The 24,850-nt window shown below is 36.9% G+C and overlaps 1 protein-coding gene across 9 annotated transcripts in view; it reads right to left on the minus strand.

Annotated features, from left to right (window-relative positions):
* The window catches only part of EML5 (EMAP like 5), a 156,521-nt gene that overhangs the window by 26,821 nt on the left and 104,850 nt on the right, over positions 1-24,850 (minus strand). For 4 of the 9 annotated variants that reach the window (XR_014059527.1, XM_081510331.1, XM_081510328.1 and 1 more), the window contains exons 22-30: positions 21,873-22,025; positions 21,037-21,168; positions 19,692-19,780; positions 18,730-18,906; positions 16,352-16,553; positions 15,532-15,658; positions 8,705-8,783; positions 5,578-5,707; positions 2,800-2,898 (exon numbers count right to left, since the gene is read on the minus strand). Coding sequence is in view for 7 of the 9 variants with exons in the window: in XM_081510331.1 (XP_081366457.1) it covers positions 2,800-2,898; positions 5,578-5,707; positions 8,705-8,783; positions 15,532-15,658; positions 16,352-16,553; positions 18,730-18,906; positions 19,692-19,780; positions 21,037-21,168; positions 21,873-22,025 (1,188 nt within the window). In the remaining 2 variants the exon portion in view is untranslated. Of the gene's footprint in view, positions 1-2,789; positions 2,899-5,577; positions 5,708-8,704; positions 8,784-10,610; positions 10,620-12,290; positions 12,306-15,531; positions 15,659-16,351; positions 16,554-18,729; positions 18,907-19,691; positions 19,781-21,036; positions 21,169-21,872; positions 22,026-24,850 lie in introns of all 9 variants that reach the window. The other 5 variants (XM_081510333.1, XM_081510334.1, XM_081510330.1 and 2 more) reach the window with 4 other exon arrangements.

A 24,850-nucleotide genomic window follows, 5' to 3' on the forward strand; every position in this document is an offset into this window, starting at 1 on the left:
GTGGATTGCCATTTCCTTCTCCAGGGGATCTTCCCCACCCAGGGATCGAACCCGGGTCTCTTATGTCTCCTGCACTGGCAGGTGGGTTCTTTACCACTAGCGCCACCTGGGAAGCCTATGAAATTACTGTTTCAAGGACATGTTGATTAATGTAGACGTACTGTGTCCTGACCTGGAATATGACAGAAAAGGCAATAAAGTACTTGACTTTGCTGAGAAGACCAGTCAGGATACACCACTTTTAGAGCTGAACATGCTCTGATGACAACCAAATGATGGCAGTACTTGGAACTACGTCCCATGAAGAGTGGCTTAAAACTGAGGGCTTTGGAAAACAGGCTTATCCCAGAACCTCTGTGGGCCTGGGGCAAATAGAGAGTACAGATAAAGACCTAACCATCACAGCTCCGAATCTTAACTCCAGGCGCCCCAAAATGAGGACCGGTGAGTTACAATGAAAGAGAAACAGGTTTCTGTTCTATACGAGGAAGCACTTGGTAACAGGGCTTCCACAGGAGAGGCCAGGACACTCACATATAAACACCCCTTCAGGCCCACAGGAGAGAGCTGCTTCTCCTGAATTCATAGAGTCAGAGAAACACAGATACAAGTAAAACGACGCAAAGGAACCATTCTCCAATGGTTTCTTAGGTCAGTTTACCAAGGCAATAGAAATAAAAGCGAAAATAAACAAATGGGACCTAAGGAAATTTAGACGCTTTTGTATAGGAAAGGAAACCATATATAAAATGAAAAGACAACCTATGGACTGGAGGAAAATATCTGCAAATAATTTGACCAACAGGGCTTAATTTCCAAACAGCTCATAGAACTGAATGACAAAAAACAAACCACCCAATCAAAAATCGGACAGAAGACCTAAACAGACAGTTCTACAAAGAAGACATACTGCTCCATATCACACATTATTAGAGAAATGCAAACCAATCACCTTATACAGGTCACACTGGCTATCATCAGAAAGTCTACAGTCTTTGCGAGGCTGTGGAGAAAAGGGAACCTTCCACACTATTAGTGTGTATGTGTGTGTTAGTCCCTCAGTCGTGTCTGACTCTGGGAGCCCACGGACTGTAGCCCACAAGACGCCTCTGTCCACGGGATTCTCCAGGCAAGAATACCGGAGTGGGCTGCCATTTCCGCCTCCAGAGGGCACTGTTGCCAGGAATGTAAACTGCTGTAGCCACTATGGAAAACAGTATGCAATTCCTCAAGAAACTAAGAACCGAGCTGCCCTATGATCTAGCAGTCCCACTCCTGGGCATATATCCAGAGAAAACTCTACTTTGAAAAGATACATGCATCCTAATGTTCACAGCAGCACTGTTGGCAAGAGCCAAGACATGGAAGCAACCTCAATGTCCATCAGCAGATAAACGGTTAAAGAAGATGTGGTACATATATACGTGATGGACTACTACTCAGCCATAAAAAGAATGCAACGATGCCATCTGCAGCAACATGGATGGATCTAGAGATTATCATACTACGTCAAGTCAAAAAGAGAAAGACAGACTCCATATGACATCACATATATGTGGAATCTAAAATATGACACAAATTAGCTTACTTATAAAACAGAAACAGACTCACAGACATAGAAAACAAATTAATGGTTACCAAAGGAGAAAGGGCATGGGGGAGGGATAAATTAGAAGTTTGGGATTAGCAGATACATACTACTATATATAAAAGAGATGAACAACAAGGTCTTACTATATACCACAGGGAACTATATTCAATATCCTGTGATAACCTGTAACAGAAAAGAACTGAACTACCCTGCTGTACGTCAGAATCTAACACATCATATATCAACTATACATCAATAAAAAGTAAAGAAATAATAAATTCAAAGCTTAGAATATTGTGTATGTAACAGGTAAAGAACTGACCTACTTTCTTTTTAAAAGGAGAAAAAGTTTTACAGAAAGGAAGATTACAAGGGTCTTTGTGGCATAACTGTAAAACTAATAGACAACAGAGAACAAGTTTCTAACTGATCATATTAAAGCATAAATTATCTTATTCAAGAAGGAAAAAACACCTGGAAAGTGGCCTTAGCCATTAACGCTCACTGAAATCCAATAAACCCAATGATTTTGATCATTTTTACAAACTATACAAGGGTTGCGAAGACCTCATCAGGTCTATTACGTAGTAGTCATAGTGATCAATTACTGGTAGATACCTCCTAAAGAGACCTGCCACCCTCTCATCATTTCGCTTGTGGAGTTATGACCTTTGTCAAAGTTTTCTAGAGAGTTGAAAGAAAATAGCAAGATAGGGGATTTCAAAAACTGTTGGCAAATCCGATCACCGCCCAAGGAAAGGGCAGAGGGCTCACCGACACAGCACAGGCTCGGCCCCTCCGAGCTCCAGAGCGCCCCCTGCCGAGGCAGAGGCTCTGCCCTGTGGGTCAGTTCCTCTCGGCTCCCCTTACTTACCACTCCCGCCTCAGACTCTTCCTTCCTGCTTTACATGCTAGGAAATTAAAACTTTCTGCTGCTCAGAGATTTCTACTAAAGGATTAAATTCAACTATTTCAACCACCATAAAATACATTGCTCTTCATTCTGAACTGTCTGAACCAACACAGATAAACAAAGGGAAAGAAAGGTACCTGGAAGCAAATAATATGGTAGAACCGGACGTGTGCTTCATGCACAAATCCATCTCAGACAATACACAAAACGGTTTAGTCTTTTTCCCCAGGACCCTGAATTAATGTAAACGAGACAATTACTTAATACTATTTCTTTTTAAAATACAGAAACATACCTACTTGGCCAGTTGCCACTATGTTGATAAATTTAGGGTGCTGATTTACAGTGAGGCACAGAATATCATCATTATGTTCCTGATAAAAACTCTGAGTCCCTATAAAAAAAGAATTTGAAAATTAAATTTGAAAACTTTAATGTGAAATAGTCAAGTGCACTTTATTGAGAGTAATAAACTGCTGTGTTTAACTTCCTTGCTTATTTAACATATACTTTTTGAGCACAATATATATACTTCATCCTAAGGATGTAAACGTGACTGAGAAATCCTTAAAGTAGTAGAACCCTGAAAGGCATAACCCATGTAATGCCAGGTTGGAAGACATCAAGTGCCACAAGAGAGTTAAAGATCAAAGCACTATGGAAATATGCAGTGATCTGCTCTTCTTATGAACAGATGGCACTCCTGAACTGACATGACAGATTCTGGAAACGTGAATGTGTTTGGGTCAGGCATTTCAGGAAGAGGAATACTTGAAGCAAAGATACAAAGGCAGGGAAGCCGTGGGTATGCATACAGATGGCTCGTTTGGCTGAAATACAGGGTAACAAAGAAGAAAAGTGAGAAATATCATTGGACAGGCAAGTTTGAACTAGAATTACAGAGGATTTTGAAAACAAGCCTATTATTAAATTTTATATTTATTCTGTAGTCAGTGGGGAGGTGCTGAAATAATTCTGATCAAAGAAGTAATATGATTTATCTACTAGTAGTGACAGTGAAGAGACCCTGGTGGACTATGACTTTGCAGGAGGCAAGAAAGGGAGGCTTGTGCAAGTCAAACGAAGAGGTGGGAAATGAGGTCAGAGTGGTAGACTGGGTCCAGGTTATAGAGTACCATCGACACTAGGTCCTCCAAAGAGCAAAACAAAACCAAAGAAAAAAATTTTTTAAATAACATTTAATATATCTAACATTACTTTTGAACTTCTTCTCAAAGTAAAATGTGTTTCCTATTTCCCAGGGCTGAGTTCAGTTAAAGGAACAAACAAATAATTCTATGCGCAGCTGACTAAATCAGTAGATCAGCTAACACATCAGCACTTCTCAGCCTATACACATAGCAATGCACGGTGAGAGGCCACTGGGGCAAGGGCTCCGTCATCCCTCCATCCTGGCTCTCTACATCCCCATCAGGAAGGTGAGTAACTAAAACCCAGGAAACTAAAGAAAACTACATGTATAAATATGGACGTGTACTTATACTTTCACCCTTATGTAGTGTGTCTTTTCTTATCTTCTATATTCTCTGTGAAGGATAAGTGAAGCCTCAAAGAGGATTTTCTATTAATAAGAGGTATTTTTTAATGACCTAAAGTACTGAATAGAAAATTACCATTGATTTGTGTAATCTTGATGAATCTTTTTCTTAAGGAAACTAAAACAGATACACCATGTTAATGATTAATACTGACAGGGGTAGGGGATTATGACTCACAGAATCCATTCTACCCAATTAGAGTGAAGCTACCAGAGGAAAAAAAGCCACAAGTGTTTGTACTAGATAAACTGTATCTTCAATGCAAACAGTGACAGACTATTTTGTTGGGCTCAAAATCACTGCAGATGGTGACTGCAGCCATAAAATTAAAAGATGCTTTCTCCTTGGAAGAAAAGCTATGACAAACCTAGACAGTGTATTAAAAAGCAGAGACATTACTTTGCCAACTAAGGTCCATCTAGTCAAGGCTATGGTTTTTCCAGTATTCACATATGGATGTGAGAGTTGGACCATAAAGAAAGCTGAGTGCCGAAGAATTGATGCTTTTGAACTGTGGTGTTGCAGAAGACTCTTGAGAGTCCCTTGGACTGCAAGGAGATCAAACCAGTCCATCCTAAAGGAAATCAGTCCTGAATATTCATTGGAAGGACTGACGCTGAAGCTAAAGCTCCAATACTTTGGCCACCTGATGCAAAGGGCCGACTCATTAAAAAAGATCCCTGATGCTGGGAAAGATTGAAGGAGGGAGGAGAAGGGGACGACAGAGGATGAGATGGTTGGATGGCATCACCAACTCAATGGACATGAGTTTGAGCAAACACCAGGAGAGAGTGAAGGACAGGGAAGACTGGTGTGCTGCAGTCCATGGCAGGTCACAAAGAGTCGGACACGACTGAGCAACTGAACAACAACAACTTTCTGACTTTATGAAGTTTATAACTTTATGTAATAAAGCAATTCAAAATTAATAAAGAGTATTACTAGTAGGATTATCACATCCTTGGTCATCAAACGATGATTAGAGAACTTTTTCAACAACACAATCAGTTAAATAAGACGTCAAGAAATATTTTCCCATCTCTTGAATCTAACAGGTATCATCATCAGTCAAGTCACAGGCAACAGCTTTCTTAGTTACCCTTTTTGGCTTTCTAAGCCCTCAGCAGGAACACTGCCACTTCACCCCCAGTCCTTAGGAATCACTCACCCAACATGTTCCTTTCAATCACGAACTATCAAAGACAACCACTTGCGGGGAAACAGAATCAAGTTACAAATATTTTTGCTATAAAACATGCTTTCAGCATACAGTAATCCTTCATGTCTAATCGAGATCGATAAGCGCTTTGCATTATGAAGTCCTTCTCTGCTGTGCTATACTCTCTTCAAGTTTGTAAATTACTTACAATATTACTAGGAAGTTCTACAGTATGAAATATTCATATTCCAGATTAATGTCTTTTAATTATTTATATTTTTAACAGAGTTTTAAGATGCTAAATAAAAAATTCTCAATTTTAAAAAGAGGGGAATGGAGAATTAGGGTTTCCTACCTGTAGCAACATTGTGAAGAATTCCAATGGATGCAGTGTGATAAATTATATCATCACCATCATTTAAATAATGAACATTATTCCTGCAGTCTCGGCCTCGATAGCCAAAAACAAGCTCCAACACAAGGTCCTAAAACAATGATAAAACCATTATACATTTGCTCATGTTTAAATGTTCACCATTATTTTGCTGTATATAGTACTGGTGGTTTTCAGTCAAAATGGAGGATGCATTTTTGATTTATAAAATTCAAACACAAATAAGCCAGATATGCCTATTTAAGCTTTTTTGAGCAGCTGAAACACACATTCCATATTTTTCTACATAAATCTATAAAAATGAAAAGGGAAGCACACCGTCATCTGACTCCAAGTTCAGTTCAGTTCAGTCGCTCAGTCGTGTCCGACTCTTTTGCGACCCCATGAACCGCAGCACACCAGGCCTCCCTGTCCATCACCAACTCCCGGAGTCCACCCAAACTCATGTCCATCGAGTCGGTGATGCCATCCAACCATCTCATCCTCTGTCGTCCCCTTCTCCTCCCGCCCCCAATCCTATCCAGCATCAGGGTCTTTTCCAATGAGTCAACTCTTCGCATGAGGTGGCCAAAGTATTGGAGCTTCAGCTTCAACATCAGTCCTTCCAATGAACACCCAGGACTGATCTCCTTTAGGATGGATGGATTGATTGGATCTCCTTGCAGTCCAAGGGACTCTCAAGAGTCTTCTCCAACACCACAGTTCAAAAGCATCAATTCTTCGGTGCTCAGCTTTCTTTACAGTCCAACTCTCACATCCACACGTGACCACTGGAAAAACCATAGCCTTGACTAGACGGACCTTTGTTGGCAAAGTAATGTCTCTGCTTTTAAATATGCTATCTAGGTTGGTCATAACTTTCCTTCCAAGGAGTAAGTGTCTTTTAATTTCATGGCTGCAATCACCATCTGCAGTGATTTTGGAGCCCAAAAAAATAAAGTCTGACACTGTTTCCACTGTGTCCCCATCTATTTCCCATGAAGTGATGGGACCGGATGCCATGATCTTAGTTTTCTGAATGTTGAGCTTTAAGCCAACTTTTTCACTCTCCTCTTTCACTTTCATCAAGAGGCTCTGTAGTTTTCTTCACTTTCTGCCATAAGGGTAGTGTCATCTGCATATCTGAGGTTATTGGTATTTCTCCCAGCAATCTTGATTCCAGCTTGTGCTTCTTCCAGCCCAGCGTTTCTCATGATGTACTCTGCATCTAAGTTAAATAAGCAGGGTGACAATATACAGCTTTGATGTACTCCTTTTCCTATTTGGAACCAGTCTGTTGTTCCATGTCCAGTTCTAACTGTTGCTTCCTGACCTGCATACAGGTTTCTCAAGAGACAGGTCAGGTGGTCTGGTATTCCCATCTCTTTCAGAATTTTCCACAGGTTATTGTGATCCACACAGTCAAAGGCTTTGGCAGAGTCAATAAAGCAGAAACAGATGTTTTTCTGGAACTCTGTTGCTTTTTTGATGATCCATCGGATGTTGGCAATTTGATCTCTGGTTCCTCTGCCTTTTCTAAAACCAGCTCGAACATCTGGAGGTTCACGGTTCACGTATTGCTGAAGCCTGGCTTGGAGAATTTTGAGCATTACTTTACCAGCGTATGAGATGAGTGCAATTGTGTGGTAGTCTGAGCACTCTTTGGCATTTCCTTTCTTTGGGATTGGAATGAAAACTGACCTTTTCCAGTCCTGTGGCCACTGCTGAGTTTTCCAGATTTGCTGGCATATCGAGTGCAGCACTTCCACAGCATCATCTTTCAGGATTTGAAGCTCAACTGGAACTCCATCACCTCCACTAGCGTTGTTCATAGTGATGCTTCCTAAGGCCCACTTGACTTCATGAATTCCAGGATGTCTGGCTCTAGGTGAGTGATCACACCATCCTGGTTATCTGGGTCATGAAGATCTTTTTTGTGCAATTCTGTGTATTCTTGCCACCTCTTCTTAATATCCTCTGCTTCTGTTAGGTCCCTACCATTTCTGTCCTTCATTGAGCCCATCTTTGCATACAATGCTGACTCCAAGAATTTTAGTTAAGATTTCGTGTGTTAAACACTGAGATACTTTGTGTCCAAAAGAAAAATATTTCAATTTGTGTTAACTGTTAAGTCAAAAATATTTGATCTGCATATATAACTGAGGATAAATTAGGTCCAAGTGATATGCTTCCAAGGATACCAACAGTGTAGCAGCTTCACTGCTAAGCCCGCCGTCTAGGATGACTCATGCTGAAGATAATGCTGCTACTCCCCGTGCCCATTTTCACTGACCGTGTGAGGCTGAGTGGGGCAGGGAGTACAACAGTCACCCTCCCACAGCTTTATGCCTTGCTTTTGACCTCACTTAGCAGTCTGCTTAGGACTTCCCTGTAGCTCAAATAGTAAAGAATCTGCCTGCGATGCAGGAGACCATGGTTTGATCCCTGGGTTGGGAAGATCCTCTGGAGAAGGGAATCCACTCCAGTATTCTTGCCTGGAGAATTCCATGGACAGAGAAGCCTGGTGGGCTACAGTTCATGGGGTTGCAAAGAGTCGAACACGACTGAGCGACTAACACACACCCAGCAGTCTGTTCGTTATTGCTGATACTGGATTATGAAATGCTGGGAGAACTTTTGTCTTTTCCTCAATTATTGTGGAAAGTTTCTTTGCTTGGAAGCAGGGCTGTTATTGAATTCTACAGTGAATATTATCTCATGGGGTAAAAGTTCCTGATTTAGTATAAATATTAAATCTTTAACTTGTAAGTTCAAACTACTAAATAACAGGACACTCTAAGGTGACTATGCTTCTATAAGCCATAGATCATTCCATACATTTACATTTAGAAGTTCTCTGAGATATGGTTCAATTCAGGGTATTATTCATAGAAAGCTAAAAGACTAATTAAAAAAAAAAAAAGGGAACAGAGGATATCAATCCAAGCTCCGACTTGACAGTTAAGCAATCAATTTTTACAACCGAACAAAAAAGAATACTCAATACACTTATTTTCATAAAGAATAATGGTAAGATTTGGGTGTTCTACAGAAAGGAAACAAAATAAACCCTGGATACATTCTAAGGTACAAATTGGATTTTCCTCACCTCTATGGGCCTCTTTTTCTTGCCGACATTGTTGGTCTGGAGTTTTTCTGGCTGTGGGGGGGCCCTGCTCACCGGGGGTCTGAAACAGAGAAGGGGGAGGGAGGAGAGGTAGCATCATGGGCGCCCTCCCTCAGCTTCTCTCACCTGCCCTGCAGAGAGAGATGTCTCCGACACTCCTTCCCAAGAGTGAGCCCAGTCTGTGTTTCTCACTAGACTCCACCCTCTATATCTTGGTATCTTCTAAGGCAACAAGGTAGAAAGAAAATCTCAGAACTTCTATTCACTTTTCTTTTAATTTCTTTGATGTATGTTTCATAAATGCAACTAATACAACAGCACAAGAACAGACTGGTGATAAAAATATACAAATGTTAGTTTTACAAACTCAAAAGCTTCTTGATGGGGTGCGTTATCAACAACAGCCTAGACTACTGCTCTAAAGTAGCTATCTCAGTATCTTGCACATGGCAAGTACTCAATATATTCTTCTTGAATTTTGAAAATATTTCTATAAACTTTCTGTGCTGCTGGTGATGTAAATCACATCTGAGTTCAAACGTGTACTCATCACCAGGTCCTCTGTGCCCTTTACCTTCTCCTCTGAAGTTCCTAGTGTGGTTATGGCAACACTGTCAGTTAGGCAAACAAGACATTTTACGGTGACTCTGTAAAAGGTTATTACTATTGCCTCCAACTCCTCTTCCCTCATTTTCACTATTTACTTCATATTTTTCAAACTTACACAGTAGCTCTCAAATCTAGTCCTCTCCCTCTGTTTCCACTAAGTTCAGAATCTATTTATAATGTGTCATTAGGTATATGGAGTTCCCATTTTCAGCTATTTAAATGTGGCAACTCTTCCCTAAAAAAAGCCTTTTGTTTAGTTTTTTTTAAACCCAAATCATTTAGTTTAAACTCAGATAGTCATTATTCAAAATATTTAATAACCTGAACAGTGAATCTAAATCAATCATACATCAACTCACTCTTCAAATTTTAATGTTAATTGGGTAACAACTAAATCAGAAAATGATACAAGTTAACTTTCCAGTCAAGAAAACTCTAACATTTCTGAATAAATTCATAAAATTAAAGGCATAACAATATATTTGCATTTTTAAAGTGATTTTCAAGGTAGACACCTATAAAAAGTAAATAAACTGTTATGTCTTGACCATGTAATATAAATGTGTATTTTCATATGTATGTGAAGCAGTATGTAGAAGTATATAACCATGACTGGTGACATAAAAGTTTTGCACTTGCAACACTCTATTAAGGACTTTTCAAATTATCACAAAAATTTTTGATTCCAAACCTTTTTCATATACTTTTAAAATGTCTATAAGTAATAAATATAATTAACTTTATATTATTTATTATTTTAAAATATTTCTGCTAAAATCATTTTAAAGAATGGGAGCAGCCTTGCCTTCTCCCCCAAGTTGCTGACCTTTATTCAGTGTTATTGTTTGACAGCTTTAATAAGTGTATAATTTTTATCTATAAATCCTGTATAACAAGCATATTTTAATTTTTGTAAAGATGATTTATATAGGATATATTATTGCTTAAAATTATACAGCTTGGAAAATTATACAAGTCAAATGCATTAAGTTTTAGTAAGGCAGTTACTTATATGTTATGAATCCAATTATTAAAATGAAAAAGTGAAAGTCACTCAGTCATGTCCGAGTCTTTCTGACTCCATGGACTGTAACCCACCAGGTATGAATCCAATTATTAAGATACAGTAATTTCAGGGATACTGATTTCAAAGGAGAAAAACAAGGAAAGCTGTGAACAGAGGTAAAAACACCAAGTAACACAGCTCATTAATGGTAACTATCAAAGACAGTAAAAAGACAACATCAGGCCTCATGGACTAGAGCAAAGAGAGGGTTACCTGGAGCCTCTTTCCAGCAGCAGATAAAAAAGGGAAAAGATTACAACACAAATCTGAATTTAAAATAGTAGTGAGATATTTCCTGTAATAAAACACTTTTACACATTTAACACAGATAAACTATATGGTATATAGTAAAGGCCTACTGTTTTTATTTATTGCTGTATATAAAAAAAGGCTTAAATTATTCCATTAATGGCACGGAAATCAGAAGAAAAAAGATGAAACAGAAAAGAATTCAACATGTTCTATGTTGTATATAGCTTGCCATTCTTATTTTCCACAGTGCAAACTGAATTTCAAACAAAATATTTATATTTAAGCTTATTTAATGTTTATTAACTTAAAAGGCTGGTAGCACTGCACTGCTATTAAGGACTGTCTAAGGAACTGAAGCTCCCCCTCCTCTGACCCCAGAGGGATTCCCAGTCAGCCAGTTAACCAAGCATGCAGAGGGAGTCTTGAGACCAGGAAAGTCTTGAATCTTTCCTGTTCCAGCAAAGGAGGTAACTTTAAAAAAAATTCCCCATAACAACATAATGACTGAACAGAACTGGAAGGGATCATAGATGTTAATCTCATCCCCCCTCCCAGTGAAACCAGGAATTCTCTTACATGTCTAGAACATCCCTTCACAACCCTGATGACAAGTGGGCATTTACTAAACCCTGCATGAACAACTGCTTGTAAGACGGCGATTATATCTCCACTTAGTTTTCTTTTTTTTGTAAACTAGTGATTCCAAAAATGATGAATTATTCTCTATGTGAAGTGGCCACCCAACTTTCCTTTATCCTGTGTTTCTTTCTAGTTCACTGTAAACTGTCACTGTCCCTTTAAAACGCAGAGCTCAGTCCTGAAGAAGCTACTCCAGGTCTGATGCTAGGTCTGAATGTTTTACTTCTGTTAACATAGTGTAAAAGATTATGAGGGCCTTTTAAAGAAGTCACATCACACTCCAGACTCCTATCTTTGCACACATCACCTCCTGCTTAAAACAGAGTGAATTCCTGCTATCTGCCAAATTAACTAAGGAGTACCTAATATCTGAAGTTCTGCACAATCTTTCTCAAATTTACTTGTTCATCTTATCTGTCAGCATTTTCCTACTGGTACCTTTTTTAACTTCCAAAACAGATGAGGCTTTTCCATACCGTCCTGTTTCAGAAACTATCTGAAGATACTTTTATTTACTAAAGGTAGCTATCAACGGACCCCAAACAGTCCTTTCTTGCACATATCATTTTATTAAATGTGTAAATATCATTATTGCCCTATGTTAATGTTTTGAAATTAATGAATATATTAAACAAGTATGACATGAAACTAACAGGTTTGCTACCAACTGGAAAAGTCTTCACTGATAAATATGTGTGATTACTGTTTTTACAAGTCTTTGAAATTTAAGGAAAAACTAAAACTATTAAGAGTATAGGCGTTTATGAAAAGTCATCTGTAAAAACACTGATTATAAGGAAGACCCTCACAGCAACACTCACATATTGTATCTTCAAATGCAACTCTTTTGTAGGATTTGTTCTCTTTCATTTTCTAATTCTTTCTCAGCAAAACTAGTTCAGTGTTTTATAGGGAAAAAAATCAATACCTTAAAATACCACAAAGACCAAAAGAGAAAAAGAAATTTTTGAGTAAAATATTTTCTTAAATAAAATAACTTACCTTACTACTCCCTGCCTTCAAAAGAAGCAAGAGAAAAAAGGAGATAAACAGATATGAAAATTGATGATGAATAAAATATATCAGTTTAGTAGACAGAATAAAGGTAACATTTCAACAAAATTCTAAGGAAATACAATGCCTAAATTTTATGTCACGTTGTTCTGATTTATTAAAAAATATTGGAAATTTGATTGACAAGTAACTACTTTAAATACATTAAGACTTGTCATAAAAATACTTAAACAGAAAAAGAAAAACATAAAATTATTAATATCATTTAGGAAAAAAGACTACACAAAAAAATCAACTAAATAAAGTCAAATTGTCATCAGAAATATTTTCCTTTTAAGTAGATATTTGACAAACATTTGTTTTGTTTAAAAAGTGTTTTGTATTTGATGATGATATATTTTATTTAAAACTGAAGACAATTATGTATACAGACCATTTAACCTCTTCACAAAAGTTCAAAGTTGATTAAAAAAACTCTTCATTTTTATCTCCTTTGATTCTTGCATTTGATGAAAATGAAGACTCCTAACTATGAATCACAATAATGACTTTTCTGCCTTGGCATTTTCAGAAGAATTTAGTAGAGCTGAATTATAAAATAATTTGAGAACAAAATGGAAAATAAATAAAAAACAATTTTGAGAATGCAAGTTAACAGCAAAGATTACAATTATGACAGTGTCAACCATTCTTTGTGAGCTGTAAAATATTTCTGTCAGAACTTGGGTCACTTCCACTTCCACAATGAAGGAGGAAATTTAAGTGTTTTACCATGAGGGATGGTCTACAGATTAAAATTAAGTCACATTTTCTGACATACTACATTTATCTGATAAATGATAATATTTTCTTTAAAAATCAATATAATAAATGAAAAAGATTAATGAGAATATCTAGAGTCTCTTCTTCCCTATATCACATTTTTCATTACTTGTGAGATATAATTTCTTTTAGGGAATATTAAGTACTATACTGAAAATATTCTAATTATGAACATCCACATTTGCATACTGATATGGCTCTAATTAATAAATATACAGGCAGTATTCATCACTCTGTGGATATTTAATTTCAGTACTAAAAGAAAAAGCTCTTAGGGAGTTCCCTGGAGTACAGTGGTTAGGACTCAGCACTTTTACTGCTGTGGTCCTGGGTTCAATTCCTGGTTGGGGAAGAAAGGTCTCGCAAGTAGTGTGACATGGCCTAAACTATAGTAAAATAAAATTTTAAAAAAGGAAGTGTGTCAGTTTAATCAGATATCTCCTTAGGTTACTTTGTATTTTATTCCAAGAAAGGAGTGGTGAAGAATTACTACCTAAATTCTTTATATACATTACTTCATTTCATGAAATACTCCATAAATTGTGGATTATAATGTTTATTTTACCTCTGAGGAAACTGAGGTTCAGAGAGAATGAAAAGTTTCTCAAGGTCACACAACTGGCAAATAATAAAAATGAGTATTTTAACCTATTTGCGTGCTAAGTTGCTTCAGTTGTGTCCAACTCTGTGCGACCCTATGGACCATAGCCTACCAGGCTCCTCTGTCCATGGGATTCTCCAGGCAAGAATACTGGAGTGGGTTGCCATGTCTTCCTCCAGGGAATCTTCCCGACCCAGGGACCAAACCTGTGTCTACCTGCATTGGCAGGTGGGTTCTTTACCATTGGCAGCACCTGGGATCTTATTCCAAAAACCATGCCCTTTGAACTGTCTTCAAAGTCAGTGTCAAGTCACCTCAACCCTGAATACCATACAAGTATTTAGATCATGGTATGTTCAGCATTAAAAAAAACCATACCTCTAGTTTAATACTCTGCCCCTTTTTATGCCTTTATGGCTTCCCTGGTAGCTCAGTCGGTAAAGAATCCACGTGCAATGCAGGAGAGCAGGGTTCAATCCCTAGGTTGGGAAGATCCCCTGGAGAAGGAAATGGCAACCCACTGCAGTAATCTTGCCTGGAAAATCCCACGGACAGAGGATCCTGATGGGCTACAGTCCATGGGGTCCGCAAAGAGTCAGATACAACTTACACCACCAAACAGATCATCACTGTCTACCTGCTTTTTTTAAGTGACCCCTCACTGCTATCATCTAAGGAATACCACCATCAGCAAATGGGGCGCCTGGAAGAGGGGCTGTGGAGACATCACAACCTCAGCATTCTACCTTAGAACTGCAGGGCTACTCAGTTCAACAGAATCTCCAGTTCCTCCTTCACCATCAATAACGTGTATCTCACCCAACCTCATTCTTTTCCCAGAATATTGAATCCGCAGATGCAGATGCACGTCTCTCTGCCAATGCTGTCTTGTAACATCGTTTGTATCTAGCTGAGCTCCAATGGCCTTTAGCGTTATCCTCACTAACTGTACATTCACTTGACTTTTCAACTTAAATTCTGTTTAACTGGGAATGAATTCCCTTTCATTTTTAACTTTTTCCTCAAATACTTCTTAAAATTTTGCCTCATCAAAGGTCAGAGGTCACTGCTGTTCTTACACCCATTCTTTCTTTGTTCTTCACTGTAGTTTCTGGATAACTCTTCCTTTATCATTTCTTAAAACCTCTTCATTTCTGAAATCTATGCGATTCACTGATCCATATGCCTCTTCACTGTTTTCTATCTTCTCTAATGATTTTAAAAGCATCAGGCTCACGATTTTACTCTTGATCTGTCATAACACTAAGATACTTTATTAAATCAAGTTCTCTTTCCTCATAAGACTGCAGTGCACATAGCCTTATTTTGATTTCCTGCTTCTTGACAAACACCAATAATTCCCAGAGACAACTTCAACTTGTCTTTTTGGAAAAAATTTAAAATAATGACTTTCTATCCTTGATCAAATGCACATGGATAAAAAGGCCTTTTCAAAACTTAAGCATCTCTCTGTTTATGTGCTTCCTAAAACATACTAGGTATTAGATTCAGTTTGTATTATTTCTAGAAACCTTATAACATATATTTATAAAAGTTATCCAGTTAGATTCCTTTAATCATACAGACTTTATATGTAGCATCATTCCCTAAGCTACTTGCAAAGGACAGCGTCATTACCAAAAAGTATTTAAGGACAAACATGCTTTCTAAGAGAAGTTGGGGACTGTAAAATGCAAGAGTACCACCACTACTTCTCTTCTGCAAGAAATTCATTCAGTTAAACAATCAGTTCAATTTCTAATACCTATATCTTTTTCTTCATCTAGTTTTAAACTTGACTGTTACCTTTCATCAGTTGAGGGTTCTTTTTGTTGCAAATGAGGCTTGATTCCAAACATTGGGCGAATATTTGTTGATAAGGCTCTGATGGTGTAACTGATTTCATTCTCCCTTGTGACATCACTGTCATAGCCTAACATCAAAATATAAGAATTATTCTCTACATTATAGTGGAGGATCTCAATTATGATCTTAAAAATCAGATACAAGGACGTTAAACAATATGAAATAAGTTAAATACATCGTGTTATAGTCAAATTATGAAATAACATACAGCCAGTAAAAATGATGTAGAAGAATATTTAGTGATAAAGAACACTGATTAAGTGATAATAGCAAGCTACAAAAAAACCTCAATATGATGCCATTTTTATTAAAAACAAAGATAATGTGTACAAATACACATACCCCTATGGGTAACATCCCAAAAGTTAACAGAAGTTACCTCTGAGTGTTCAAATTATGGATGCTGTATTCATTTTTTTATTGAAAAATATACTTTCTAACTTTGCTACAATGAGTGGGTATTACTGGTATAATAGGAAAAAAAAATTATTTTAAAGTATGAGGCTCACTACTATAAATTTATTTTAATAGTACTTCTTTAAAGTATGATTATCATACATTGCTAAATGAAGAATAAGTCATCAGTATATGCCAGCCTGTTATTTTAGAGTCACAAAAAAAAATTCTGGTGTTAAATAGACCAAAAAGACTAAAACGATAATTATTCAAGCATTATTATTACTTATTAAACTTCCGCAGTTTAAATCAGTTGTGTTAAATTTTTTCTATGTTTTTGTTAAAATATCTTAAAATGACATACCCCCATCTTCTTCAGAATCTATATCAGATTCTTCACTATCACAAGGTCTTTTTTCTCGATAGCCCTCCATTTCATTTGTCCAAACCATTAAAGACATATCTGCGCCTCCTAAGGTAACCAACATGCTGTCATCGTAAGTCCAGCGAACATTTGTGACATGTGTACTATGGGCCACGTACCTCTTAAACTTTCCAAATTTTCCCTAAAAATTAAAAAAAAATTCAAATTTCTGAGAAATTTTATTACTTGAAAAGTTTTTATAATTTTGAACTTCTTTCTTAATCTTTGATTGGAAATTAATCACTGCAAAGGCACTTTGTTAAAAAAAAAATGAGAAAATACTGAAACTCACTAAAATAAAAAGTAACAGTTCCCAAACTTAGTGAGGATAAGATAAACTAGTAGTTTTGCACACTGCTAGTACTATGGGCATAACTCTTTCGGAAATCAACTTGGTATTCTACATTGAAAAGCATGAAAATGCTGACCTTTGTCTCATCATTTCTTTTTAAGAGATATATGCTAAGGAGACCTTATCTACACAAAAAACATTTGCTATAGTATTGACTTAGAGCAGTGAAATATTTTAAATACCGTAAATATTCAACATAGTAATAGTTAATTATGGTGGATATCTTTTAAAAACGATGGCTATGCAGACATATTATTGTCAGAAAGAAACACAATAACTGGGAAAATCAGGATACAAATGCCTACGTACATACAGCATGGCCATATTAACAAAGAGTAATTAGCAAACATTTCAGTATATACTCATGTAAATATCTTTCATTGTAATTCATTAGTGTGTTTGATTATAAGCAGATGTTACACACAGTAATGTATTTTTCTTTTAAATATACAGAAAAATCCAAGATACTGGTAACTTTTAAATCTAGAACACTAGCATTACTGGATTACACAAGTAAATTCCAGATCAACATGTCATAAGCAGGTTTTAGATGGATATCTTTTCAAGGGTGTTAAAATAAGAAATGTCTTATATAAACAAAACGTGTTCAGTCGCTCAGTCACGTCCGACTTTGCAACCCCATGGACTGTGGCCTGCCAGGCAAGAATCCTGGAGTGGGCTGCCACTCCTTCTCCAGGGAGACAAAACATAGTAATAGTTAAATCAGTGGATTTTTTGGAAACGAGGAATCAATAAAACCAGCGAAATCGAAGAGAAATCTGTCATGAAAACACCGGAAGAAGATAGTTTCCCTACGATTTTGTGGTTCTTGCCACAGTAAGAAGAAGAGATCTGTGGACCAACATTCTAGAACATATTCTTAGGGCTTCTATACCATCTAGAATACTGAGAGTGAAGTTTTTGACTAATAAATGTTTTATTGGAACACATTCTTATCAAGTAAGGTACTACAACTTCAGTGTATCTAAAACAAGGACTTGTAAAATATTTTCTTGGGTACCTGAGTTCTCTACGGGAATTTCTAAAACTTACGGTTTCATTTCAATGCTGATCTAAAAATATTCATATGAGCAACTAAGACCATCATGCACTGAATATGATTTCAGTGACATATTTCAGACTTACATTTATGTTCATTTTGGTGCTGTATTATAACATACACCTGAATTTGTGACAAGTAAATGCATATCTATACTTGATATCAAGAATTTTATTTTTGTGCTAAGTGAAAGCCTAATATTTCCCAGTAGTTTGAGCAGCAGAAAAAGCAGTAAAAGAATTTAGTCATCACACAGCACACAGTAACGTGGGCATGCACATTCCAAAGAATCTCTACAGTTTGGTTTTAGAAAAATAGCATTGTTCATTACATTAAACTAAAAATAGCATTGTTCATCACATTAAACTAAAAATAGCATTGTTCATCACATTAAACTAAAAATAGCATTGTTCATCACATTAAACTAAAAATAGCATTATTCATCACATTAAACTAATGTCGTTTACTTTGATTTCATAGGTATTATAATTTATAGTATTTTATATTTAATCAGATAGAACATTTGAAATGTTAAAGTTAAAAATATCAAGAGTTTGTATTTAGTGTTAATGATAATATATTTTATCAAAAGCATACTAAACTTATTTAATATTAGGACTAAAAGAATGATTCTTCTAAAAGGAATATTTACACTACTCAATACTGAGAAACCGTACAATATAATATATAACTTAAGACATGGGATCATAAATTATAATACTACTTCTAGATAAAAGCTATAAACATGATGTCAAGAACAGGAAATAAATTATGAACCTTTCATATTACAATATTATGTATTCCATATGTGATATTCATATTACAACAATGAAATGCTATGAAAGGGCATTACCTTAACCATTTTTATAATTATGATCATTAGGAGAATTAAAGAAAACCACATACTTTAGCAGGATATCTAAATAACTTCACAAATCCCAAATCATCCCCAGTAGCTAGGACTGTTTTGTCACTGGTGAGGCAAGAGGCAGTTACATCCGTGACTTCTCCAATTACTGGCCAAATTCCCTCACAGCATAAACCAAGCACGCTTGTCCATGATGCCCAACCAATTTTTTCTGCCTAAAAAATAAAAAAAGACTGCTCTAAGTTTATAACATCTCACTCTAAAACATTAACAAAAAATTGAATATTTTTCTTTGTAATTAATTATAGATCTCACAAGTAAAAGTTTAATAAAAACAGTGAAACAAATTATTAGTTGCTCTGGTTTTGTAGCTTGCCAAGTACACTAGTTCCTGCAGAAAAATTTTAACATAACATCATTCAAGATTTATTTATCCACTGTGTATTCTAGATGCTGAACATACAGTGACAATATTAATAAATAGGACTTTTTCTGCTCTTAGAATATCAGAAACTGATTCTTTCATTTCATGTCTAAACTTCTACTAGGACTTTATAAGCATGTTTTCCAATTAATCATTATTGGAAATTAAGAATTTGACTTACAATTCCTCTCCTTACTAAGCCACTTTGAAGTTAAATTTATTTAGTTTCTCTTCCTTGGCCATGTCAAAAAGTTTTGCTAATAATGTCAGTCACAAAACCCACACATTTTGTTTCTTTTTCTTTTTTTCTTAAATAGAAATTTGCCAATAAGCATCTTAGGTACATGGGTTCCAAAAGATTTGACAGATGCAGTAATCCAATCTCACATGGCGTGTCTTTTACATGCTATTGCATGCTTCTTGTCTTTTAAGGAAAGTAATTAGAGAACAGCTAGCCATACAAGTAAACAATTTATTCCTTTTCTTAACATAGCATATTTTCCTGTACCCAGACAGGCATCGGCTTTCTAACCACTTTTAGTCATATCAACATTTCAAGCACTACTATCTTCCTACCTCTCCACTGGGAATGGTTTGTTTTTTCCCTCTGGGAGCTTCAAAGAATAACTGTTCTTTAGCACCAGTGTTGACCTGTAAAAGCTTTCCTTAAAAAAATTAAAAAATATACACATATATAAAATATAAATACATACACAGTATGATGTTTAACTTTTGTGGGAAAAATTTAGCCTTAACATAAAAACCATTTTCCTCTGCAGTCAACCATAATAAAGTAACTAATATATAATAAAGTAATTAAATTCCTAAATGGCTTAACGTGTGTGTGTGTGTGTGTGTGTGTGTGTCTGTGTGTGTGCGCGTGCGCGCATGCACTTCCCAGGTGGCTCAGCAGTCAAGAATCTGCCTGCCAATGCGGGAGACATAAACAGATCTGGGTTCGATCCCTGGGTGGGGAAGATCCCCTGGAGGAGGAAAGGGCACCCCACTCCAGTTCTCTTGCCTGGAGAATCCCACGGACAGAGGCGCCTGGCGGGCTGCAGTCCACGGGGCTGCAAAGAGTCGGACAGGACTGAGTGACTGAGCACGCACGTGTGTGAGAAGAAGCTGTTGCTGCTGCTGTGCGTATAAAAATCCTAGAAATAAAATCTGAAGTATCTTTAAAATATATATTTTAACTGTATTTGGAAAAACTAATTTACAATACCATATTTACAGAGGTGACTATCTGAAACAACCCCCCAAAATGGAGCATTTAAAATATTAACCTTTATCCAAATTATTAAACACTGACATATGCCACACATTCTGCTAAAAAACAAAGATATTCATTAAATCTTGTATGGTAAACAACTATGATAATTTTAGGGAATGTATTTTATTGAGTGCTGGGGAGATTACATTAAAATTAAGAATTCCACGGTGGTCTAGGGGTTAGGACTCCGGGCTTTCACTGCTGTGGCCTGGGTTGAGTCCCTGATCAGGGATCTGAGAGCCCGCCAGCCACAGAGCACAGCCAAAAGACAAAGAAAAAGGTCAAACACTGCTCTTAAATAAAACTCTAATTAACAGAACTATTTTGTAAAATTTCAGTGATTATTTATATCAAACTTATTTGGCAAAAACTAGGACAAATGACTAAAAAAGAATAATATTTAAATTACTTGACAAATTAAAGAATCTATCACTTACTGTACTATCATTTGAATTATATTAGGTGAGGTATTGAAAAGTCTAAATTCCCAGCATTCATCTTTAGATATGAAATAAAGTAGTGAAAATCATTTTGAGAATGTTTGTTTTTCACAATGCTTTTGAACTCATCTGTCGAATTATTTGCCTCTTTAAAGTAGCTGTACTAAATCAAATGAAACTTTATCAAATAGTAAGTTACTGAACTTACCTCTAATATCCCAGTCGACATGGGTTACATAACTGGTAGCGCCTTTGCATATTCCTACTCGTTTACTGCTCATGACATTGTATATATCTATAAAGCTATCATGCGATGCTACAGCAAGATATTTCCCAGAACCTATAATAGAAACATATTTGCTTGAATTTTTCTATGATTAGAAATATTTTTTATACTGTATAACTAGAGTTAATTTTCTTAATTTTGTTTGGAGGAACTTTAGGTGTTTTGCATGTTATAAAAAGACATATGAGTCAAGCAACTAATGGTAATATTTTTCATGTATAATTAACACAATGAAATAAAATTTTAATGTAATGAGGCAGTGTGATGGAAAGCAAATGTCAAAAATTATACACAAAGTAATTTTGATATTCTTTGCATTTAACAAAAAAACTTTAAATTTAGAAAAAATATATAAGTAAGCTAACATAAATAAATTTTGCCTTAACATTTGTAATTCTATAGTAGGTTTTGTCATTAGTAATGAATACATAGAAACTGATAACACAAAATTAATGTAATTTCAAAAGCATTAGGAATATAATGAAAACAGTCATCCAATCCCTCTTATGTTACAAATGGGGAAAAGGAAGCTCAAAGAAATGCCTTGGCCCAAGTCACACAGAAACTTTAGTGACAGAACTGGCACTAAGTCAGATATTTTGCCACTGATCTAAACACAGGGCTTTTACCTCTCACTATACTGCCTCTTCTAGTAAAAAACTAAAATTCTGAGATAAAATAACAGTAAATAAAAAATCACACACTGATATATTCATTGTCATACTCAGTAAACAAATATGATTTCAATGAGAACTTACCTGGTGAAAATCGAATATCTGAAATAATATCTTTTCTGTGGTGAAAAGATACAAGATCTTCTAGAGTATCTGCATTTGCCATTAAGAAACTTCCATCATTGAGACCTACAGCTAAAGTTTTACCATCAGGAGAAAAACAGCAACACCTCCCACCTAAAAAACAAAGCAAGCATGTATCAGGGGATTTTCCTCTATTTTTAGAAAAAGCATATGCTTAAGGAAACTTTGATTTCACAGAGGAGGACTCCTATGTTTATTATAGCTTCAAATCAATATTAAAAATAAAGTTTTTTATTGAGAACAATGGTACAGAATTCCAAGCATTAATTAAGACAAACCATTCCTTTTTTGAATGTAGGAAAAGTAAGTACTGCTACTGACCTTAAAAGAAATTAAGCTGATGAAAAGAATGGAGATTTTAACTAATATAAAAAGCCAATGATATAATATATGTGGAAATTTTGTTGTTTCTGTTGGGAGAGTTTGCTACCTTTGTAGTTTCTCTTCAACAAATAAGACATTTTTAAGAAATAAGGTCATCTTTATAAAAATGATTTCAAATTTAAAAAACCTGACAATAGGCAATTATTAGTTTAAGCCAGGAAGATTTATACACATTTCAAAACTATCCATGAAGAAATCATGATATTAATATTACTAATTAAAAAAATAAGGGTTAATGCTGAACTGGCAAACACAAAAAATGGGCTTAATCCAACCGCAAAGGATGTAGCAGGCATATTCATAGCCCTAAGGCTTTCAATGTCTTGCATAAAATTTGGAGTGGGACGGATAAGGTACAGCTGCTACAGAATGAAAAGTTATCGAATGAATTGAGAATAAGCAGTCACTTTTATCAAGCATACATCAGAAATCTAGGATGTGATTTCTGATATTTAAGAGTCAAGAGATGACAGTGACCTGAAGCAGAGTGCAGTGGACGTAGTGAGAAAGGGGAAGATCTGTATACATTCTCAAGAGAGATGGCAGGACCTTGACCAACTGGGAGTAAAGTAGGAAAAAAGAGAGAAAAGTAGAGGCTATGTTTTTTGTTTGAATGATGATGTTTACTGAGATAGGAAAAACTAGGGGAGGTATGAGTATTTGATTTTGTATCCCTTAAGAATGCCTGTGAGAAATTCAAATGAAGACATCAAGGAGGCATTCTGATATATTAATACTTCTCTGGAGCTCAAGGGAGAATATAGGGCAGAAATATATTATACATAAAGGAGGTAGCAGTTACAGCCATGAGACTGGAGAAGGACTGTTATTCATTTACTGCCTCTCAACTCCAAATCCACCCTTATTTTTCCTGCTCTCTGATTACTGGGGGCTTCCCAGGTGGCTCAGTGGTGGGTAAACAATCTGCCTGCAATGTAGGAAACACAGGAGATACAGGTTCGATCCCTGGGTTGGGAAGATCCCCTGGAGGAGGGCATGGCAACCCACCCCAGAATCCTTGCCTGGAGAATCCCATGGACAAGAGGAGCCTGGTGGGCTACAGTCCATAGGGTTGCAAAGAGTTGGACACGACTGACGCAACTGAGCATGCATGCACTGATTACTGGGGCTGGACCCTATCAATGTTCTTCCTTTGCCAGCAGAGGGTGCTGGAGGGAAGGCCAAAGCAGAAGGAAGACCCTTTTCTTCCTTCTGATATGCTGTAACCAGCGGATTAATGAGGGGACAGGAGATGGGGGGGAGGGGGGTTTTCTGCCTTCAGAGCAGAAGATCTAGATCATCCCGTGGGCAAGTTCCTTTTCTACTGGCAGGCAGTATGTTCCTGAGGCACCTATGCCTTTTCCAAAGAGAACTGCATCTCCGCCCCAGGGGAAGAGGGGAGGGTCCACCCTTTAAGTTTATTCCTTGATTACTGTCCACTAGCCCTGTGGGTGGCAGCTGCTTTCTGCAGCTGCTGATTCCCCTTAGAATCCTCTTTTACATCTTTTAGTAGTTAAATCACCTTTCATTAGCTAACACTCTATATTAAAATTTCCCTGTTCAAATTACTGGGGTGGTTTCTGTCTGTGATTGATAAAGAACAGTACTAAAGTGGTCAAAGGAGACATATTGTTAAAGATAAGATTTGTGGAATTGGTTCAGTCATGCCTGTGGGCTTCAGCATAGTGCTGAGTCCCTGCCAACGGGGAAATGGGATGTGAGCCATCCAAGGTATGCACTGGCAGAACACGAACTAAGCTGTCTCCTGTGGCTGACTGGGAAGTAGCCACTGCAGGAAGTGCCTGGGGAGTCCAGGCAGCTGCTGCCCTTCACCATCACAACACTGATGATGACCACGAGCTCTGCACCATACAGAAGATGACGCTGAACGCACACAGAGTTACCAGAGTGAAATAACAAGCCCAGGTCCTTTAAACTCTCAGCGTGAGTCATGGTCTGAGTAGAGAGAGCTTCTGTGACAAATCTAAATGAATTTCTGATGGGGCTGATACTGCTGAAAATTTACAACGTTGAATTCACAGACTCGCTAAGTTTTCTTGTGTGAAAGTGAGGGCACTGATTGGGAAAAGAACTCTTCACCATGGACTGGGAGCACCTGGCTGGACTTCGACAAAACTGAGTCTTGATCTTCTAAGTTGTTTGGAGTTTCACTGGCCAGTGCAGAGAGGTTCCTCTCCTGGAAGATTCACCTTCTGAAATAGATACTTGCAGAGGATGTTTAACCTTCTGAAAAACCATCACCATCATTCATTTGCTGTCACCAGACCCCTAACTTGGATCAAATCTCAGCATGCTCTAAGGCAGAGGTTGGCAAACTTCTTAAAGGACCAGAGAATAAATACTTTCAGCTTTGCAGACCACATCGGCTCTGTCTCAACTACTGAACTCTGCTACTGCAGTGCAACAGCACACCCAGACAACACATAAAGAAACGGGCATGGCTGTGTTCTGATGAAGCCTGACTTACAAAGTCAGGAAGTGGACTGCACTGGATGCATGGGCTCACCTCTGAC

Source organism: Giraffa tippelskirchi, chromosome 7, assembly GCF_054371585.1.
Source record: "Giraffa tippelskirchi isolate mGirTip1 chromosome 7, T2T-mGirTip1v1.2.pri, whole genome shotgun sequence".
Taxonomy (NCBI): Eukaryota; Metazoa; Chordata; class Mammalia; order Artiodactyla; family Giraffidae; genus Giraffa; species Giraffa tippelskirchi.